Source organism: Bos taurus, chromosome 3 (assembly GCF_002263795.3).
Source record: "Bos taurus isolate L1 Dominette 01449 registration number 42190680 breed Hereford chromosome 3, ARS-UCD2.0, whole genome shotgun sequence".
NCBI lineage: Eukaryota > Metazoa > Chordata > Mammalia > Artiodactyla > Bovidae > Bos > Bos taurus.
Genome location: NC_037330.1, coordinates 25,100,684 through 25,124,135, shown reverse-complemented (window position 1 = coordinate 25,124,135; position 23,452 = coordinate 25,100,684). Strand labels below are relative to the sequence as shown.

Below are 23,452 nucleotides of genomic sequence, written 5' to 3'. Positions count from 1 at the left end.
TAAATGTCACATTTCACACTCCACACAGAGCTCTCCACTACACCACGGTGTGGTACAGAGACATACTGTGAGTGGTCTTCTTGATACATACTGTTTCTACACAACTTCTATCCCTGATCCTTTCCAAAACATTTTATCCTCAGCACTGTAATTGCAGCCACAAACAGAGGGGCCCTGTGGGCAGCTGCCTTTACCTTACGCCAATCAACATAAAGAAATATGTCCATAGGGAAAGAAATTAGACAGTTGCGGGGTTTTGTTTTGTTTTTTCTTGTCCATATCAATTTGGTGGAGGCAGCTTTCTGTTCTCCACTGTCTGGATGATCTAAAGGCATGGAATTGCATATTATGTCAGGAAAGGACTATTTTACTTTTGCTGTCAATTGCGCACTGGTAGTGTAACTAAAATAATACATTTACTCCCCAATCTAATCCCCTATATGCCTTTATGAAGCGGCATTTGAATTTTTACAACTGCTCCCTGAGAGCCAATACAAGAAACACATATGGGGTAAATTTGTTTTCTTTCTCTCTTTTTCTAGGCTGCACAGTGCAGCTGTGGGGATCTTAGTTCCCTGACCAGGGCTCAAACCCATGCTCCCCTGCAGTAGAAGGATGGAGTCTTAACCACTGGACTGCCAGGGAAGTCCTGACATGGTAAATATTTTTGCATTTAAAACATTTTGCTCTGTGGGGGTCCTATCCATTACTTTTTTGGGCAAATTCCTTTCAGATTTTAAATTAGAAAAACAAACAAACAACAAAACTTCTATTTTTGATGAACGTGTAGGTGTTCTCAATCAATATTTGATAAAGTTTCATACAATTTATTTCTTTTCCTTTTTAAAAATTTGGCCACAACATTGCAAATCAACTGTAGTTCAATACATTAAAAAAACTTGGCTTTTACCTATTATCATGTATTGATATTTTTCTCATTAATTAAGCTTTTCATTAAAAATGGAGACCTACGACATTCACAGAAAAACAAAACGAACAAGATAGCTAAGACTTTTCTTTAAAATATGATTACGATTTTTACAGAGGATTCTGGAGTTCAGAGATGTGTGTTTAAGAAGCAATTGATGGAACACCTGATGTGGAGAGAAGGGATTAGAGTGGAGAGAGAGTGAAATAGGCTGATGATATTACAGTAGATGGGGAGGATGGAACTTGGATTAAAGTAGCAGCAGTGGAGATGGTGAAGAGCCTCAAGAGGTATTTTGAGGTATACCCTCAAAACTCGATGATGGACCAGATGTGTGAGACAAAGGAAAAGGTGAAGTAAGGAATGACTCTCAGCCTTTTGGCTTGACACTGACGTTTTCTGAGATGGATGAGGGGAGAAGCATGCTTAGGTGGGAAAATTATTTGCTTCATGTGGGACACGAAATATTTAAGATGCCTATCAGAAATTCACTAATGTGGAACTCAAGATGGAGATAATTTGGAAGATAAACTTTTATGAGTCATCAGGATTAGACATATGTAGTAGATGAAATCATTAAAAGAATGTTTACAGAGGAGAGAAGACAATTCGAGACTGAGGCTTGAGGCACTTCAATATTTAAATGGTAGGTAGAGGAGAAGTACTCAACAAAATTCCAGATGGCACACTGAGGAGAAATTCGGTATGGTGCTTTGGAAACTGGGAGTGAACAGTGTTTTGTGGGGAAGTGATCAGCTTTGTGAGGAAAAGGTCAAGGAAGATATACAAAGAAATGTTCATTAGGTTTGGCAGGACAATTACATGTGACCTTGAAAAGTGAAGCTTCAGGTCTTCCCTGGTGGATCAGTGGCTAAGACTCCAGGCTCCCAATGCAGGGGGCCTGGGTTCGATCCCTAGTCAGGGAATTAGATTCCACCTGCTGCAACTGAGAGTTCACATGCCGCAACCAAGACCTGGAGCAGCCAAATAAATAAATAAATACATATATTTTTTAAAAGAAATAAAAGTTAAGCTTCTATGGAGTGAGGAGGAGAGGCTAAAACAAAGTAAAATCTGAAATGAACTTCCAGTTAAAAAATGAAAGATTAAACACATGCACTTCCTAACCCCTCACTAAAGGAATAGTCAAATTCGAGTTTTAATATCACAAAGTTGAAGCCCAAGGGAGATGAGACAAAAGAAACATCGTGGAGGCTAGAAAGCAGGAGAATAAATGGTAACTGATTTAGCAGAACATGGAAAATCAAATTCCAAGATTAGTTTTAAGAGAGACCAGAAGGAACATTATGAGCAGAAACACAGAAAGGCTCTGGAAATGGCAGAGTTAGGTACCTCTGAAAGTGGAATGAAAGGGGCAATGAAAATAGGAAGATTAATGTCTTTTAAGAAGCCTCAACCATTCTGAGCAGCCAGGGTACTGCCCATCTCTCTCATCAGCAGAAGAAAGCAGGGTTATTACTATAGAAGCTGACCCTGTGGGTTTTTAAGAGGAGGGACCCTGGGCACCACTGAGGGAGAGCTATACCACAGAAAAAAGAGAATTATGTAAAACTTGAATTGGCATGGTCTAATAGAAATATAAGGGAAGCCACAAATGTGAGCCATGTGCATAATTTTAAAATTTATAGTAGTCATATTTTAAAGGTTGAGGTAAAATCAAACTATACATTTTATTTAACCTAATATGTCAAAATATATTATCATTTCAATATGTAATCAATATAAAAATTGCTAAGTACTCAGAAGCTACATGTGACTAGTGGCTACCACATTGGACAGTGCAGATCTAGACACTGGGTGGTAAGAAATCTGAAACTCCTTTCCTCCATCATTCAGCTCCTAAAACCCTGACAAGTTATGTCTCGGAAGAGAAGAGATCAGACTTTTTTCCCTAGAGACTCTAAATGGCTCAAGAGTATAGAATTAATACATCAACATTCACGGGTCTTTCAAGACCCCCCACCTCCCCGCAGCCAAATCACCCAACGACAAGGTCAGGGTATTGACAGCTTTCCCCCACTTTGACTTTATGTAGCACTTCCTATCATATTTTTTTAGTGTCTCATTATGAATATAAACAGAGGCAAATATCACTAGATGCTATTCTTCAATGTGAAAAATGAAGACACCTCCTCCACAAAAAAGTAGTTAAAACCTGGGGAAAGGAGTTTTCAGAGAGAAGACTTCAAAGGACTTCAGTAGATCCTCATAGAGATAAGGGAAGATACGGTACCAGGGAATGTGAAGAGTATGTTTTATAAATGTAATTTGTAACTATAAATATAACCTTATGACATTAATATTATAACAACAGATACAGAAGACTCGATAGAAAAATTCAATGAAAGCAGAGATGTATTTCCAGAATAAGAAGAAAAGCTGTTGAAAACTTGGAAGGAAAGGATACGGAAATTGGAAGTTCAGTCTAGGAGTCCAATACCAGAACAACAGGCGTTTCAGGAAGAAAGACTAAAGAAAAGGGAGGGGAGGGGATTATTAGAGTGAGGATTGCATAATATTTCCCAGAATGTAAAGCTCAGAGTTTCTGGATTATACTGGGCTCCCCGGTGCAGTATTAGGAATAGAACCACACATCAAGGAATATCAACAGGAAATCCAGAACACTGGAACAAAAAGAAAATCTTAAAGACCTTACAGAGAGAAGAAAAAACACAGACTCGACTGACCAGGAATCATAATTTCAGTGTTTTTTTCTTTCTCAAGGACAATCTGGAAAGCTAGAAGACTATTGAGGAATGGCTTCAAAATGTTGAAGGAAAATACTTTTTAACTTAGCATCTTATATAAAGCCAAACTGGCAGTTAAAAGTATAGAATTAAGGTATTTTCAAACATCCATCACCTCAAAAATTTCCCTGCCATTTATGTTAACTCAGGAGGCAACTTGAAAAGACAGTCCCCTACAAAGAGAGAGTAACCCAAGAGAGAGGGCAACATGGGATGCAGAAGACAGTATCTAACTGGAAATAGAGGCAAAGGATACGGCCAGGATGGCCGCAAAGGGGATGGCAGGACCGTCGCTGTGTAGAGTGCTCTCTCTGAGAACTGGTAGGATTTCCTTTGCTGCTTTGTATAGTAGCTTCTGACAGCGGTCATCCATCCTTGGTGAATTTTAGCTTGGATCTGCATCATTCTAATCTCCACCTCTCTGGTTACCAAATATTCTCCCTGTGTGTCTTTAGTTGGTATTTTCTTCTTCTTACAAGGACATAAATCACATTTGGTTGGAGCCTACTATAATGACCTCATCTTAACTTGATTACATCATTTAGACACCCTAATTCCAAATAATCCACTTTCAGGTACTAGGTGTAAAGATTCTAAAAAATCTTTTGAGGGACACTGTTCAACATAAAACAGTTCAGACTGAAAGTGAAAGTTGCTCAGTCAGTCTGACTCTTTGCGACTCTAGGGACTATACAGTCCATGGAATTTTCCAGGCCAGAATAATGGAGTGGGTTGCCCTTTCCTTCTCCAGGGGATCTTCCCAACCTTGGAATCAAACCCAGGTCTCCTGCATTGCGGATTCTTTACCAGCTGAGCTACCAGAGAAGCCTACAGTTTATCTTGTAGCCTCTCAAATTCATATCTTTCCCATGTATAAAATACATTCACCCACCCAACATCCTTCAAAGTTTCAACCCTTTCCAGCATCAACTCTAAGGCTCAAATGTTATCTGAATATCTTCTAAGTCAGTTATGGGTGTGACTCAGTTTCTGGTCCATCCTTGGGCAAAATTCCTGCTCACCTGTGACCCTGTGAACCCAGAAAACAAGTAGAGGGCAAGCAGAGGTTCAGAACACACAGGAAAGATATTGCTTACAAAACACAACTGATGGAATATCTGTTAGGTTTGAATGTACTGAGCAGAGATTTACTCTTAAGTAGAGAATTTGGGGGAGAGTAATGACAAATGTTTATCAAACTAAACAAATAAAAAGGAAATGTATCCAGGATATTACACAGTGCAGCTATGAATCAGTTCAGTTCAGTCACTCAGTCGTGTCTGACTCTCTGTGACCCCGTGGACGGCAGCACACCAGGCTTTCCTGTCCGTCACCAACTCCCAGAGCCTACTCAAACTCATGTCCATTGAGTCAGTGATGCCATCCAACCATCTCATCCTCTGTTGTCCCCTTCTCATCCTGCCTTCAATCTTTCCCAGCATCAGGGTCTTTTCCAGTGAGTCAGTTCTTCGCATCAGATGGCCAAAGTAATGGAGTTTCAGCTTCAGCATCAGTCCTTCCAATGAATATTCAGGACTGATTTCCTTTAGGATTGACTGGTTGGATCTCCTTGCAGACCAAGGGACTCTCAAGAGTCTTCTCCAACACCACAGTTCAAAAGCATCAATTCTTTGGTGCTCAGCTTTCTTTATAGTTCAACTCCCACATCCATACATGACTACTAGAAAAACCATAGCTGAACCTTCATTGGCAAAGTAATGCTTTTGCTTTTTAATATCCTGTCTAGGTTGGTCAAAACTTTTCTTCCAAGGAGCAAGTGGCTTTTAATTTTATGGCTGCAGTCACCATCTGCAGTTATTTTGGAGCCCAAAAAGATAAAGTCTCTCACTGTTTCAATTGTTTCCCCATCTATTTGCCATGAAGTGATGGGACCAGATGCCATAATCTTAGTTTTCTGAATGTTGAGTTTTAAGCCAACTTTTTCATTCTTTTCTTCCACTTTCATCAAATGGTTCTTTAGTTCTTCTGCGCTTTCTGCCATAAGTGTGGTGTCATCTACATATATGAGGTTATTGATATTTCCCCTGGCAGTCTTGATTCCAGCTTGTGCTTCCTACAGCCTGGCATTTTGCATGATGTATTCTGCATATAAGTTAAATAAACAGGGTGACAATATTCAGCCTTGATGTACTCCTTTCCCTATTTGGAACCAGTCTGTTGTTCATATTCTGTTCTAACTGTTGCTTCTTGACCTGCATACAGATTTCTTAGGAGGCAGGTCAGGTGGTCTGGTATTCCCATCTCTTTTAAGAATTTTCCACAGCTTGTTGTGATCACACAGTCAAAGGTTTGGCATAGTCAATAAAGCAGAAGTAGATGTTTTTCTGGAACTGTGTCACTTTTTCTGTGATCCATTGGATGTTGGCAATTAGATCTATGGTTCCTCTGCCTTTTCTAAATCCAGCTTGAACATGTGGAAGTTCACGGTTCACGTACTGATGAAGCCTGGCTTGGAGAATTTTGAGGATCATTTTGCTAGCGTGTGAGATGAGTGTAATTGTGCAGTAGTTTGAGCATTCTTTGGCACAGCCTTCCTTTGGGATTGGAATGAAAACCGACCTTGTCCAATCCTGTGGCCACTGGTGAGTTTTCCAAATATGCTGACAAATTGAGTGCAGCACTTTCACAACATCATCTTCTAGGATTTGAAATAGCTCAACTGGAATTCCATCACCTCCACTAGCTTTGTTCATAGTGATGCTTCCTAAGGCTCACTTGACTTTCTTTGCATTCTAGGATGTCTGGCTCTAGATGAGTGATCACACCATCGTGATAATCTGGGTAATGAAGATCTTTTTGTATAGTTCTTCTGTGTATTCTTGCCACCTCTTCTTAATATCTTCTGCTTCTGTTAGGTCCATACCATTTCTGTCCTTTATTGTGCCCATCTTTGAATGAAATGCTACCTTGGTATCTCTAATTTTCTTGAAGAGATCTCTAGTCTTTCCCATTCTGTTATTTTCCTCTATTTCTTTGCACTGATCACTGAGGAAGGCTTTCTTATCTCTCCTTGCTATTCTTTGGAACTCTGCATTCAAATGGGTATATCTTTCCTTTCCTCCTTTGCATTTCTTTTTCTCAGGGATGGCCTTGATCACAGCCTCCTGTACAATGTCACCAACCTCCGTCCATAGTTCTTCAGGCACTCTGTGTATCAGATTTAATGCCTTGAATCTAGTTGTCACTTCCACTGTATAATTGTAAGGGATTTGATTTAGGTCATAACTGAATGGTCTAGTGGTTTTCCCTATTTGCCTCAATTTAAGTCTGACTTTGGCAATAAGGAGTTCATGATCTGAGCCACAGTCAGCTCCCAGTCTTGTTTTTGCTAACTGATAGAGCTTCTCCATCTTTGGTTGCAAAGAATATAATCAATCTGATTTTGGTGTTGACCATCTGGTGATGTCCATGTGTAGAGTCTTCTCTTGTGTTGTTGGAAGAGGGTGTTTCCTGTGACCAGTGCATTCTCTTGGCAAAACTCTATTAGCCTTTGCCCTGCTTCATTCTGTATTCCAAGGCCAAATTTACCTGTTATTCCAGATGTTTCTTGACTTTCTACTTTTGCATTCCAGTCCCTTATAATGAAAACATCTTTTATTGGGTGTTAGTTCAAGAAGGTCTTGTAGAACTTCATAGAACCATTCAACTTCAGCTTCTTCAGCATTATTGGTCAGGGCATAGAGTTGGATTACTGTGATATTGAATGGTTTGCTTTGGAAATGAACAGAGATCATTCTGTTGTTTTTGAGATTGCATCCAAGTACTGCATTTTGGACTCTTTTGTTGACTATGATGACTACCCCATTCCTTCTAAGGGATTCTTGCCCACAGTAGTAGATAGAAGGGTCAGCTGAGTTAAATCCACCCATTCCAGTCCATATTGGTTCGCTGATTCCTAAAATGTCGATGTTCACTCTTGCCATCTCCTATTTGACCACTTCCAATTTGCCTGGATTCATGGACCTGACATTCCAGGTTCCTATGCAATATTGCTCTTTACAGCATCGGACCTTGCTTCCATCAGCAGTCACATCCACAACTGGGTGTTGTTTTTGCTTTGGCTCCATCCCTTCATTCTTTCTGGAGTTATTTTTCCACTGATCACCAGTAGCATATTGGGCACCTACCGACCTGGGGAGTCCATCTTTCAGTGTCCTATCTTTTTGCTTTTTCATACTGTTTGAGCTGTGAATAGCACTTATATAATTGAAATATGATAAATCTTGAAATCTAATAAAAATTATGATATGGCTAAAAGTTTCAGAGAATGACAAGGTTTGAGTTTATGAGTGTGTATATGTATGTATAGGAGTAATGAGTGAGTGTATGTGCATGTCTCAGTGTGTGTTATATGGGGTTGGGCAAGCTGTTTTTTCAAGAGGGAGTCAGTTGATGATGGTAACTAAATATCTTGTTATTTAGAGATAACTGAGTTAAGTAACAAAAGAAACAGGTAAATACGTTGAAGATTTTTACCTCTGGGAATTGTGTCATGGCATGGGAGTGTGCATGCTCAGTCATGTCTGACTCTTTGTGACCCCACTGACTAACCTGCCAGGCTTCTCTGTCCATGGAATTCTCCAGGCAAGAATACTAGAGTAGGTTATCATTTCTTTCCTCCAGGGGATCTTCCTGACCCAGGGATTTGGCTCCTGCATTGGCAGGCAAATTCATTACCACTGAACCACCTGGAAAGCTCCATGGGCATGGGAGGGACCTTGTATTTTTCACAAGACTCTTTACACAATGTTTTGGCTTTAAAAAATAAGTGGATGTAAAATTTTAATTTAAATTTTAAATTAAATTTAATTTAATTTAAATTAAAAGGATAAAAGAAAAAAGAGTAAAAGTTTTTGTGTAAAATGTAAAATTGACAAAAAGAGCTTGCCTTAGTATTACTCATTATTTTGCGTAGTGGTTAAGAGCACAAGTTCTGGGTCTGATTTCTTGGGTTTGTTCAGATCTTGCTTCTCTCACTCATCAACCAGTGAGACCCTTTCCAGTGTGACCTTGGACAAAAGTTACTAGTGGTTAAGGTGCCTCAGTTTTCTACTATTTAAATAGTTTCTACTTCATAAGATTACTGAAGAGATTAAATAACCTAGTAATACATTGACTAGCAGCAGCAGCATATGGTAAGTGCTCAATAAATGTTAGCCATCACAGTTTACATTGAATTGTTAATTGCATCAGAAAATATTTAGAAATGTGAAAACTGAAGAGAGCTAACAGGCAATATGGGGAAATATAAGGTTGCTTCCCAGTAACATCTTACTTTTATTACTATGTTTTTTTTTTAAACATGTGCAGCAGTCATGCACATATCTTCTTTCTTTTCTTAAGAGACTTCATTAAAAAAACATCCTTTAAGAAAGTATATTTTAAACTATTTTGGGCATGCATAGCACACAGTCTGGGAATAAACTCACTTTATAGCTGAAGTAAATGGGAATATTGATCTGAAATAGATCTGAGAGTGACCTAGAAGTGAACTGTTCGAAATCACATTGAGCCTCCCCAGACCAATCTGATGAGACTCATAGCCCATTAATACCTGAAGCAGAACTTTTGGTTTAAAATGTTCAGTAAAACTCCAGTCCATTAGATTGCGTTGCTGGGTTTTCTTTATGTCCTCTAACTCGGCTTCTACAGTCATCTTCTTTGGTTTCTTAAAAAAAAAATCAGAGGAATACAATTTCAGCTTTAATTTGTTTAAGTCCAAATGAAGCCCTCTTGGACTCCATCAACTAACCAGCATGCACTCCATCTAATTGGGGGAAATCTGCATATGTATAAATCCATATGGCAACATTTTAAGAGAACTGCTGCCAGAAAAAGTATGCCTTTGACTTTTTTTTTTTATGGGCAACATAATCTAAATATTTTTATTGTTAGGTTATACTCTTCTGAGTCCTGTTAGCAATTATAGGCAGGTTTTCTGAACTCACTTCAAGACAGCATTAGTTCTACATAGCTGTATGGTCAGCAGGTGTTCGTGACGTTGCCAAGCCACACTGTCTAGAGAGAAGCATGGAGCCTGGAAGTTTTGCTTGAGCGGCTGGTGAAATTAACTCCTTTCTCTCCAGTTGGAACTGAGCTGGGGAGGCGGGGTGTCTGAATAAACCCTTCTCCTCTAGTACCAGCCCCTTCCTGCTAAGTTTCTTTTTTTAGTTACGGTTTTCTCAGATCTTACTGGCATCTACACTTTCAGGGCAATAATTCCCTACCTTTTCAAGAAGATCAGCATTTGTGACCGCTTCATCTTTGATCTCATTGTTCATGGTCTGCTCTGTAAATCAAAGACATCAACATCCAGTTGTGTTTGGGCTTTGTTCTCTCTTTGGTCAATGCTGTGCCTTTTTGTTGCCATGTGATCTATGTTTCTGTGCTGAAAAGGTAATTCCTGAAAGGCATGTTTCATGCCTCCAAAAAGGTGTTTTTGTCAATAATTCTAAATTAGTGTCTACCTAGAAAAGTTATACTAAGTCCTTTGAAAAGAACCCAGCTCCCTATATAATACATTCCTAAATCATATATTAGATATTCTGCCTTCAGACTGTATGGCTCGCTTCTGACAATGTACTTTCATCTTACAAGCTGCAAATATTTACTGATTAAACTATGTCAGCTGCTCACCACACAGTTGTCTGTTATGATGCTGGTACTATCACAAAGCCTTTTCAAACTTGTATCTTGTGAGTGACAGACTAGGACAGGGGCAGGGATGTATGGAAAGAAGAACCCCCTGACAAAAGCACCTCCTACTAGAAGAAGCAATACCACACTCTATCCTGTTAAGCTCTTCCCCCATTCATTAACAATGTATTAATTTAAAACCCATTTAATGGGCATCTTCAGATTTACAGAATTTTTAAAAGTTAGTTAAATGAATAAAATGAATAGGGAGCTGGGTTCCACGGGGCCCCTTATCATGGACACACTAGCTCTCGCTGTGACCAAAGGATAACTGGGACTGTGATAACCTCCTTGAGTACTAAGCACACAGCCATAAATGGAGAGGGAAGAAACAGACTGATGGTGTTGATTTCTGAATCATCCTGTTTCAGTAAATCTTAAAGTTAACAAATGTGTTATGTAGAGGAATTCCATGGTATATGAGTTTCACATGGATAAATAGACACTTTACTGTGAAAGTTTCAGAATTTGTAATATGCTCTTGTGACTGTGAATCTCTAAGAAAGAAAGAAATCAAGGACATAGCATATTCCAAATCTGATCAAAGTAATAAAGTTGAGGGGGGGCGGCACATTAAATCTTGTAACATATCTGTCTTACTGCTCAAAGACAGCCAGTCTGACTTTTTATCACCCTCTGAATAATAGCGGATTAATCCCGAGGAAGTCATATAAAAATGGCTCCAGCTTGACTCTCCAGCCACACCTCCTTCTACTCTCCCTGGCTCATTCGACTCCAGACTCACTGGCTTGCTTGTTGTATCTTGAAGTTTTTGAACTTGATTTTCTGTCTAGCATGCTTTGCTTTTAGAGAGTCATCTGTTTCAAACCCTTCATTCATATTGCTGTTCAACTGTCACCTCCTCAAGAGTCTTCTGCTTCTTATCCTGCTTGATTTTTGATCATGGCATTTATCCATGCTTAATAATATTTGTCTGTCTCTCCATCTCAAATGTGAATTCCTGGAGAATAAGAACTTCTATTTTCCCTAACCTTACTCTTTGCACGCAACACATGGTAGGAAATCGGTAAATACATATATTTTTTTGATTGAATGAGAGAAATCTACATCATGTATTAAAACTGGAAATAAATATTGAGCCAAATAGAGAGTGCAGAAATGTGGAAGAAATCCTACAACAAAAGCTTATTTGTGGGGTAAGCATAAGCTCAGCTGGTAAAGAATCTGCCTGCAATGTGGGAGACCTGGGTTAGATCCCTGGGTTGGGAAGATCCCCTGGAGAAGGGAAAGGCGACCCACTCCAGTATTCTGGCCTGGAGAATTCCATGGATTCGCGAAGAGTCAGACACGACTGAGCAACTTTCACTTTCACAAGATCTAAATTTTCATTGTGTGGCAAAGAGAACCACATCTGGGCTTCTAGAGGGACTAGCTAATTACATCTAAGCAAGATAGGCCAAATATTTTACTTGTCTTTAGGAGCATAGCTACTTATATTTTTGCTACTAGTTCCATCTCACCTTGGGCTGGTGAGGGTGACAGCATGAATGTTCCATTTTGATTTATAAGAAAACTATAAATTCAATTCAGTTTAATATTTATATAACACAGACACTCAAGAGAAAACTCAGGCCAACTATAACTCTAAATAGACCATTATGTCCCATGTGTCCTTGAAGCAATTGATATGCAATCTGTGGAATAAAAATTATTCTATTCTATGGGCTGCCAGATTTCCAGGAGACTTGATATTCCCTCCTGTGTCTAAGGATCCAATAGAAAAAAAAGTCTCCAGTTTAGAAAATATGTTTTAAAAAACTGTGCATCAGATATTTTGTCAAAGGGAAGAACATTCTAAGACTAATCTGAACTCTATTTAATAGTAGAGTAAAAGTCATTCTTTTTCTTTCTTCCTGATTTCTTCCTTCAACCACATAATCCTTTGACAGTGTGATTCAGTAGTTTTTGACACATCTGGAAATGGATGCATTCTCATCTCTTTGAAAAACAGCTTTCCTAATCTGTTTTACTTTAGAGATAACAAGATCCCTCTGCAAAGCAGTTACTTTATTAAAAAAACACTCAACAAGCATAAAGGGCACATCTAAACCTATAGCCTCATGGTTATCAACTCTCAGGTTTTTCATAAATATCCAATAGGCCCCGTCAAGTTCAAAACCAGTCTCAGATGGAAATCTACTGTTTGGTTGAGAAAAGCACAAGTATTTAGCCCTTCAAGTCCAGGAACAGGCTTTTCTATGTATTTGATGCTAAGATGGTTGTGCAGGAAATACATGAACAATTTCTGCTTTGTTTAGAGATTTAAAGTGGCTGCTTCAGAAATGTGACTCAGTTAGGGGAAAAATGCAAAGACAAACAAAAGATTAGCAACAACAAAAATTTCCCTTACATGTTAATAGCCTCAGTGAGGCACCAAGGTTCATCTACCCATCTCCATCCAAATGTAACAATTCCTTGACATAGGCCAGCCTACATCAGGTAGAATCCCTCACAGGCCATGGGTTCAGCTCTCAAGATTGCTTGGCCACTAGGATACACCATCCATTATAGCATTTTTAGCCATGATGATTTAGGGAATTGCTATAAACATTTACTTTGCACCAGGACTCAGAACACAAATTTATGTGGTTTGACCACCAGGTGGCAAAAGTTGCCTAAGGAAAGCTATGTACCAACTGCTCTTTAAAAAAAAAAAAAAGAAAGGCAAAATAAAACAAACAAACAAAAAACCCCTCAGGCCTTATCTCTCTCCTGGCTTACTCTGGCTCTATATTAACTCAAAATGACTTCTTTGTCATACATTATATTCCAATAGGACTCACTAATGCCATAATATCTCAAGTTAATTTTTTGCGAGTTAGGCTAATAGGTAAGGGTATATAGAACAGGGAGATAGAGAACCAACCCTAAAGGTAAGGCACCTGCCCTGAAGGTAAGCAACCAGCCCTAGGAAGTCCCAAAGGCAACAAAATTGGGTATGTATAACGATGAAGAAGAGAATATGAATATGGTTAAACCATCAGATGCATCCCAAGGCATTTCTTAGAACTGAGGAAGCCACAAGACACAGTGGAGGAAGCATTGCTTTGGATCCCTCTTTGGAATCCTGACTTCCTGCTCATATGTGGTTGAACAAGTTACTTAACCCCTCTGAGTCGTTGTTTCCTCATCTTCAGGATTAGGCTATGCTCATACTCACTTAACATCTATTCTTTTATAGCAGTGACCATTTTTTAGAATTTTGAAATAATACAGAAAAGTACAAAGAACTTAAATGCTTGCTATAATGAATAATGATAAAGAAAAGTCCCAGCACTTCAGACAACTTACTCATGTTATTTCACAATCACATTTCTTTATTAAGCCTTCATATAATTTCTGACTTTTTTTTTGGATTGTTCTGGGTTTTTTTACACACAATTTACAAATAATAACAGTTTTGCTTCTTTTCAACATTTATAGCTTTATCTCTTTTTCTTACCTTACTGAGTTGGCTAGCATCTCCAAAGTGATCCTAAATAGGAGAGTTTACAGTGGATAACCTTCTGATCAAGGGAAACCTTTCAACTTTTCATCTTGATAGATAATGTTTCTTATAGTAAGTTTTAAAACACACTTTATAAGGTAGAGAAGTTTTCTCTCCATTGCTAGTTTGTTTTTCATAAATTGCTATATTTTTTCTCCATCCACTGAGATTACATTTTTCTTAGTGTGTTCACTGATAAATTATATTGATTTTACAATGTATGCATTTCCTTCTTACAAAAACTTGTCTTGACTATTATGATTTTGTATATTGCTAGATCAGTTTGCCTATGTTTTATTCAGGATTTTGGCATATATGTTCATGAATAACTGAGTTTTAATTTTTGTTGTTGTTGTTGTACTATCCTTGACAGTTTTATTATAAGGCTGATGCTAGTTTCATAAAATGAGAAGAGAATAATCCTTCTATATTTCCTGGAATTAATTTTTGCTAAGATTGGAACTATATTTTGAGTGTTTAGAACTATTATTTTTTGAGTGTTTAATATCACTAGTCAATGAGATTATTTGAATTTGGCATGTCTTCTTTGGGGAGTTTTTAAATTGACTTAATTTATTTAAATAATTATAAGATACTCAGGTTTTATATTTCTTCTTGAGTGAATACTTTTCTAGTAATTTACTCATTTCATTTTTCAGTTCAGTTCAGTCGTTTAGTCATGTCCGACTCTTTGCAACCCCATGAATCGCAGCACGCCAGGCCTCCCTGTCCATCACCAACTCCTGGAGTTCACTCAAACTCACGTCCATGGAGTTGGTGATGCCATCCAGCCATCTCATCCTCTGTCATACCCTTTTCCTCCTGCCCCCAATCCCTCCCAGCATCAGAATCTTTTCCAATGAGTCAACTCTTCGCATGAGGTGGCCAATGTACTGGAGTTTCAGCTTTAGCATCATTCCTTCCAAAGAAAACCCAGGACTGATCTCCTTTAAAATGGACTGGTTGGATCTCCTTCCAGTCCAAGGGACTCTCAAGAGTCTTCTCCAACACCACAGTTCAAAAGCATCAATTCTTCAGCACTCAGCTTTCTTCACAGTCCAACTCTCACATCCATACATGACCACAGGAAAAACCATAGCCTTGACTAGACGGACCTTTGTTGGCAAAGTAATGTCTCTGCTTTTGAATATGCTATCTAGGTTGGTCATAACTTTCCTTCCAAGGAGTAAGCGTCTTTTAATTTCATGGCTGCAGTCACCATCTGCTGTGATTTTGGAGCTCCCCAAAATACAGTCTGACACTGTTTCCACTATTTCCCCATCTATTTCCCATGAAGTGATGGGACCAGATGCCATGATCTTTGTTTTCTGAATGTTGAGCTTTAAGCCAACCTTTTCACTCCTCTCTTTCACTTTCATCAACAGGCTTTTTAGTTCCTCTTCACTTTCTGCCATAAGGGTGGTGTCATCTGCATATCTGAGGTTGATATTTCTCCTGGCAATCTTGATTCCAGCTTGTGCTTCTTCCAGCCCAGTGTTTCTCATGATGTACTCTGCATAGAAGTTAAATAAGCAGGGTGACAATATACAGCCTTGACGTACTCCTTTTCCTATTTGGAACCAGTCTGTGGTTCCATGTCCAGTTCTAACTGTTGCTTCCTGACCTGCATATAGGTTTCTTAAGAGGCAGGTCAGGTGGTCTGGTATTCCCATCTCTTTCAGAATTTTCCACAGTTTATTGTGATCCACAGTCAAAGGTTTTGGCACAGTCAATAAAGCAGAAATAGATGTTTTTCTGGAACTCTCTTGCTTTTTTGATGATCCAGTGGATGTTGGCAATTTGACCTCTGGTTCCTCTGCCTTTTCTAAAACCAGCTTGAACATCTGGAATTTCACAGTTCACGTACTGCTGAAGCCTGGCTTGGAGAATTTTGAGCATTACTTTACTAGCGTGTGAGATGAGTGCAATTGTGCAGTAGTTTGAGCATTCTTTGGCATTGCCTTTCTTAGGGATTGGAATGAAAACTGACCTTTTCCAGTCCTGTGGCCACTGCTGAGTTTTCCAAATTTGCTGGCATATTGAGTGCAGCACTTTCATAGCATCATCTTTGGACATACTCAAATAAAGTTGCAGATTCTTTACCAACTGATCTATCAGGGAAGCCCCTTATATCCTTTTACTCTTTTAAATTTCTATAGCACCAAAGGGAAATCTGATTCTTTATTTCCCCAATGATTTTTATTCCTGAAACAATTTTATTTCTAATACAGTAATTCATGTTTCTTTTTGTGATCAGTCATTTACTAAAAAATTTTCAATTTTAAAAATCTTTCAAAGGGCCAAAATTTTCATTTTATTTGTTCTTCCTATTGCATCTATATTTTCCATAATTTCTTTGTGGTTCAAGAACATACTCTGTAGTTTTGATCTGTGAAAATTTATTTTATGATGTAGTATACAGTTAAGGTTTTTAATATAAACATATGTACTTATGATCTCTAAGAAGCTACAGTATTAAGGAGGCCTTAATATAGGCATATGAATAACCATTATAAGTAGTAGGAAATCCCTGGGAGCTCAGCTGGTGAAGAATCCTCCTGCAATGCAGGCGACCCCAGTTGCATTCCTGGTTTGGGAAGATCTCCTGGAGAAGGGATAGGCTACCCACTCCAGTATTCTTGGGCTTTTCTGGTGGCTCAAATGGTAAAGAATCAGCCTTCAATGTGGGAGACCTGGGTTCAACCCCTAGGTTGGGAAGATCCCCTGGAGGGAGGCACAGCAACCTACTCTCGTATTCTTGCCTGGAGAATCCTCATGGACAGAGGAGCCTGGTGGGCTACAGTCCATGGGGTTGCAAAGAGTCAGACATGACTGAATGACTAAGCAAAGCACAGCACAGCACAGCAGAGTAGGAAATAACTGATGCTATAAAGGAAGCATATATTAGTTATGAGCATGGGAATGGTAAGAAAGGCAGTTCCAGATAAACACATCTAACAAAGCTTCATGGGCATGTCATGTGAACCTCAGTATAATCAAAAAGACAACTCTAGTGGGAGGTTATTGTGGGGAAAAGTTAGAGATAGAAAAGAGCAGGCTGCCTAGAGGAAATAGGGTCTAATTATATTGACTACAGCATGTGATAAGAGAACAAAAGTGAAAAAGTGGAAAGGGTTTGGGAAAATAATTTGGTACTGCTGAAGAAGTGTATAAAGCAAGCCAAGAAGTTGGGTTCTATTTGTAGGTAGTAGGAAGCCACTGATAGCTGAATGGTAAAGAATCTGCCTACCAATGCAGGAGACACAGTTTTGATCCCTGGATTGGGAAGATCCCTTGGACAAGTAAATGGTAACCCACTCCTGGAACACACTCCAGTATTCTTGCCTAAGAAATCCCATGGACAGAGAGGAGCCTGGCCAGACTACAGTCCATGGGGTCGCAAAAAGAGTCAGACTTGACTTAGCAACAACAACGAGGGAGTCATTGAAGGTTATAAGCAGGGTAATAGCAGAACCATATTTTAAGTAAGTAATCTGAGAGCTGTGTGTAAAACAGCTCAATAAAAATTTAGCCTGATATTCTTCTATGCTTATATATCTCTTAATGTCACAATATTTATTATGATTTATTCTACAATGAGAATAATTACCTGAGCAGGAGAGTGTTCAGGTAAACTGATGTTCATCGAGTATTGATTTTGTACCAAGCTCTGTACTACACAGTTCATTGCTATTGGGGGTAATTTTGGATAATTTTTTTTGCATATAATCACAATAACCCTATGAAACACTAATGATAAAAGTTTTAATTCTGGTCACTGTACTATATTTACAAAGGTAGTACGAGTCACTTAAGAGGCCTTATGATACATTGAAAAACAAGGGTTGAAATAATGAGGACTTACTCTACAGATAATAAATGCGAGAGAGGGTGTGGAGAAAAGAGAACCTTCCTAAACTATCGATGAGAATGGAAATTGGTAAATAAACCCACTATGGAGAATAGTATGGAGGTTCCTTATAAAACTAAGAATAATTACCATATGATCCAGCAATCCCACTCCTAGGCATACTATCTAGGCAAAACTATAATTCAAGAGATGCATCATCCCTATGTTCATAGCAGCACTGTTCACAATAGCCAAGACATGGAAGCAACCTAAATGTCCATCAGCAGATAAATGGATAAACAAAACACACATATATGCATATATATAATACACACAATGGAATATTACTCAACCATAAAAAGTATGAAATAATGTCATTTGCAGTAACATTGATGAACCTAGATTATCACATTAAGTGAAATAAGTCAGACAGAGAAAAACAAATATATAATGTAACTTATATGTGGAATCCAAAAAATGATGCAGATGAATTTATTTACAAAATAGAAATAGATTTCCAATATAGAAAAAAAAAACTTGGGGAGAGGAGGATAAATTTGGAGTTTGGGATCAGCAGATACACACTACCACATATAAAACAGATAAATGACAAGGACCTACTATATAGCACAGGGAACAATATTCAGTGTCTTGTAATAACCTATAATGCAAAAAAATATGAAAAAAATATATGACTGAATCAATCTGCTGTATAATAAAAGCACTGTAAATCAATTCTACTTCAATAAATTTTTTTTAAATGAGTAGTTACTGAATAACACTCAGTAACAAAGTTTAATTAATAAAACAATATGAACCAGTTTTTCAACTGAAATAGGGAGGCATTTAAATACTGTATCTTGAATGTTTTTGGTTTATACATTCTATATCAGTATCTATACACACACACACATACACACATACACATATTTGCTCACCCAGAGTCTCAGGTTGGAGCTGAGACTTCAAGTTTCTCTCCTGCTCTGTTGGTTCTCTATTATCAGAGTCTAAGGATTTCTTGTTACTACCAGGCTGACGACAATCTGATGGTTCTTTGTTAAGCGCATCATCTGGCATAGGTGTTGACCAATTCTGATTCAGAAATAAAATTCTGTCTTTGGCTCCATCATCTAGGCAGAGTAAAGAGGATCCGTAAGATATAATACTAGACAAATCGACAATCATACAATGCAAGAATGCCTTTTGCTTCCTCCAGGCAGTGTACCTGTTTGCTGTTTGGCTTCTTGGGTATTCATTTTCATGATGTATTGTTGCCTTATCTGTTTAGCAAATCTGGCAGGGTTGTCCCATGGTATGTTGAACATCTCAGAATCTGTCCCATACATCATCTTAGAACGCTTTAGATTCCCATCTTCATCAACCTCAGAGAGTTTCAGGCTCTCAAAAGTAAACACTTTGAAGGCTCGTTCTACTTCATTCCAGCTCAAGACTTCTGTAAGAAAGCAGACCTGTGCTTTTAGAAATGCTCTTTATTATCATACAGTACAGGGGCAATGGGGTGGGGTGGTCAGTCTACCAGAAAGACAAGAGTCACGCCAGAATGCGTGTTGACCTGACTTTACACATAGGCACCCCGATTATGCAACAAATATCACAGGCAACTAATAAGAAACTTATACAATCAAGATATATCAAGATAATGCCCACAGACTGCTTCATAGATGAATGAACATAAGGTGTCCAGATTGATTCACACTGACTTTTCAGAGTATTGGCTGAATATGTTTAAAACTTGTCATTTTTTTCATCGCAGCACTGTTTATAATAGCCAGGACATGGAAGCAACCTAGATGTCCATCAGCAGATGAATGGATAAGAAAGCTATGGTATATATACACAATGGAGTATTACTCAGCCGTTAAAAAGAATGCATTTGAATCAGTTCTAATGAGGTGGATGAAACTGGAGCCTATTTTGAATAGTAATGGTGAAAGTGGGCACCCTTGTCTTGTTCCTGACTTTAGAGGAAATGCTTTCAATTTTTCACCATTGAGGATAATGTTTGCAGTGGGTTTGTCATATATAGCTTTTATTATGTTGAGGTATGTTCCTTCTATTCCTGCTTTCTGGAGAGTTTTTATCATAAATGGATGTTGAATTTTGTCAAAGGCTTTCTCTGCATCTATTGAGATAATCATATGGTTTTTATTTTTCAATTTGTTAATGTGGTGTATTACATTGACTGATTTGCGGATATTGAAGAATCCTTGCATCCCTGGGATAAAGCCCACTTGATCATGGTGTATGATCTTTTTAATGTGTTGTTGGATTCTGATTGCTAGAATTTTGTTAAGGATTTTTGCATCTATGTTCATCAGTGATATTGGCCTGTAGTTTTCTTTTTTTGTGGGATCTTTGTCAGGTTTTGGTATTAGGGTGATGGTGGCCTCATAGAATGAGTTTGGAAGTTTACCTTCCTCTGCAATTTTCTGGAAGAGTTTGAGCAGGATAGGTGTTAGCTCTTCTCTAAATTTTTGGTAGAATTCAGCTGTGAAGCCGTCTGGACCAGGGCTTTTGTTTGCTGGAAGATTTTTGATTACAGTTTCAATTTCCATGCTTGTGATGGGTCTGTTAAGATTTTCTATTTCTTCCTGGTCCAGTTTTGGAAAGTTGTACTTTTCTAAGAATTTGTCCATTTCTTCCACGTTGTCCATTTTATTGGCATATAATTGTTGATAGTAGTCTCTTATGGTCCTTTGTATTTCTGTGTTGTCTGTTGTGATCTCTCCATTTTCGTTTCTAATTTTGTTGATTTGATTTTTCTCCCTTTGTTTCTTGATGAGTCTGGCTAATGGTTTGTCAATTTTATTTATCCTTTCAAAGAACCAGCTTTTGGTTTTGTTGATTTTTGCTATGGTCTCTTTTGTTTCTTTTGCATTTATTTCTGCTCTAATTTTTAAGATTTCTTTCCTTCTACTAACCCTGGGGTTCTTCATTTCTTCCTTTTCTAGTTGCTTTAGGTGTAGAGTTAGGTTATTTATTTGACTTTTTTCTTGTTTCTTGAGGTGTGCCTGTATTGCTATGAACTTTCCCCTTAGGACTGCTTTTACCGTGTCCCACAGGTTTTGGGTTGTTGTGTTTTCATTTTCATTCGTTTTGGCCACAGCAATCAGAGCAGAAAAAGAAATCAAAGGAATCCAAATTGGAAAAGAAGAAGTAAAACTCTCACTATTTGCAGATGACATGATCCTCTATATAGAAAACCCTAAAGAGTCCACCAGAAAATTACTAGAAATAATCAATGACTACAGTAAAGTTGCAGGATATAAAATCAACACACAGAAATCCCTTGCATTCCTATACACTAATAATGAGAAAACAGAAAGAGAAATTAAGGAAACAATTCCATTCACCATTGCAACGGAAAGAATAAAATACTTAGGAATATATCTACCTAAAGAAACTAAAAACCTATATATAGAAAACTATAAAACACTGGTGAAAGAAATCAAAGAGGACACTAATAGATGGAGAAATATACCATGTTCATGGATTGGAAGAATCAATATAGTGAAAATGAGTATACTACCCAAAGCAATTTATAGATTCAACGCAATCCCTATCAAGCTACCAACAGTATTCTTCACAGAGCTAGAACAAATAATTTCACAATTTGTATGGAAATACAAAAAACCTCGAATAGCCAAAGCGATCTTGAGAAAGAAGAATGGAACTGGAGGAATCAACCTACCTGACTTCAGGCTCTACTACAAAGCCACAGTTATCAAGACAGTATGGTACTGGCACAAAGACAGAAATATTGATCAATGGAATAAAATAGAAAGCCCAGAGATAAATCCACGCACATATGGACACCTTATCTTCGACAAAGGAGGCAAGAATATACAATGGATTAAAGACAATCTCTTTAACAAGTGGTGCTGGGAAATCTGGTCAACCACTTGTAAAAGAATGAAACTGGACCACTTTCTAACACCATACACAAAAATAAACTCAAAATGGATTAAAGATCTAAACGTAAGACCAGAAACTATAAAACTCCTAGAGGAGAACATAGGCAAAACACTCTCCGACATACATCACAGCAGGATCCTCTATGACCCACCTCCCAGAATATTGGAAATAAAAACAAAAATAAACAAATGGGACCTAATTAACCTTAAAAGCTTCTGCACATCAAAGGAAACTATTAGCAAGGTGAAAAGACAGCCTTCAGAATGGGAGAAAATAATAGCAAATGCAGCAACCGACAAACAACTAATCTCAAAAATATACAAGCAACTCCTACAGCTCAACTCCAGAAAAATAAACGACCCAATCAAAAAATGGGCCAAAGAACTAAATAGACATTTCTCCAAAAAAGACATACAGATGGCTAACAAACACATGAAAAGATGCTCAACATCACTCATTATCAGAGAAATGCAAATCAAAACCACTATGAGGTACCATTTCACACCAGTCAGAATGGCTGCGATCCCAAAGTCTACAAATAATAAATGCTGGAGAGGGTGTGGAGAAAAGGGAACCCTCTTACACTGTTGGTGGGAATGCAAACTAGTACAGCCACTATGGAGAACAGTGTGGAGATTCCTTAAAAAACTGGAAATAGAACTGCCTTATGATCCAGCAACCCCACTGCTGGGCATACACACTGAGGAAACCAGAAGGGAAAGAGACACGTGTACCCCAATGTTCATCGCAGCACTGTTTATAATAGCCAAGACATGGAAGCAACCTAGATGTCCATCAGCAGATGAATGGATAAGAAAGCTGTGGTACATATACACAATGGAGTATTACTCAGCCATTAAAAAGAATACATTTGAATCAGTTCTAATGAGGTGGATGAAACTGGAGCCTATTATACAGAGTGAAGTAAACCAGAAGGAAAAACATAAATACAGTATTCTAACGCATATATATGGAATTTAGAAAGATGGTAACAATAACCCTGTGTACGAGACAGCAAAAGAGACACTGATGTATAGAACAGTCTTATGGACTCTGTGGGAGAGGGAGAGGGTGGGAAGATTTGGGAGAATGACATTGTAACATGTAAAATATCATGTAAGAAACGAGTTGCCAGTCCAGGTTCGATCCACGATACTGGATGCTTGGGGCTAGTGCACTGGGACGACCCAGAGGGATGGTATGGGGAGGGAGGAGGAAGGAGGGTTCAGGATGGGGAACACATGTATACCTGTGGTGGATTCATTTTGATATTTGTCAAAACTAATACAATTATGTAAAGTTTAAAAATAAAATAAAATTTAAAAAATAAAAAATAAAAAAAAAAAAAAGAAAAGAAACTGGAGCCTATTATACAGAGTGAAGTAAGCCAGAAGGAAAAACATAAATACAGTATACTAACGCATATATATGGAATTTAGAAAGATGGTAGCAATATCCCGGTGTACGAGACAGCAAAAGAGACACTGATGTATAGAACAGTCTTATGGACTCTGTGGGAGAGGGAGAGGGTGGGAAGATATGGGAGAATGGCATTGAAACATGTAAAATATCATGTAAGAAACGAGTTGCCAGTCCAGGTTCGATGCACGATACTGGATGCTTGGGGCTAGTGCACTGGGACGACCCAGAGGGATGGTATGGGGAGGGAGGAGGGAGGAGGGTTCAGGATGGGGAACACATGTATACCTGTGGCGGATTCATTTCGATATTTGGCAAAACTAATA

At 38.2% G+C, this 23,452-nt stretch overlaps 1 protein-coding gene across 7 annotated transcripts in view; it reads right to left on the bottom strand.

The window, feature by feature from the left end:
• The window catches only part of SPAG17 (sperm associated antigen 17), a 256,137-nt gene that overhangs the window by 132,650 nt on the left and 100,035 nt on the right, over window positions 1–23,452 (bottom strand). For all 7 annotated transcript variants that reach the window (XR_009493800.1, XM_059884728.1, XM_059884727.1 and 4 more), the window contains 4 exons: window positions 18,997–19,224; window positions 18,710–18,901; window positions 9,945–10,006; window positions 9,272–9,385 (listed from right to left, as the gene is read on the bottom strand). Coding sequence is in view for 6 of the 7 variants with exons in the window: in XM_059884728.1 (XP_059740711.1) it covers window positions 9,272–9,385; window positions 9,945–10,006; window positions 18,710–18,901; window positions 18,997–19,224 (596 nt within the window). In the remaining variant the exon portion in view is untranslated. The remainder of the gene's footprint in view (window positions 1–9,271; window positions 9,386–9,944; window positions 10,007–18,709; window positions 18,902–18,996; window positions 19,225–23,452) is intronic.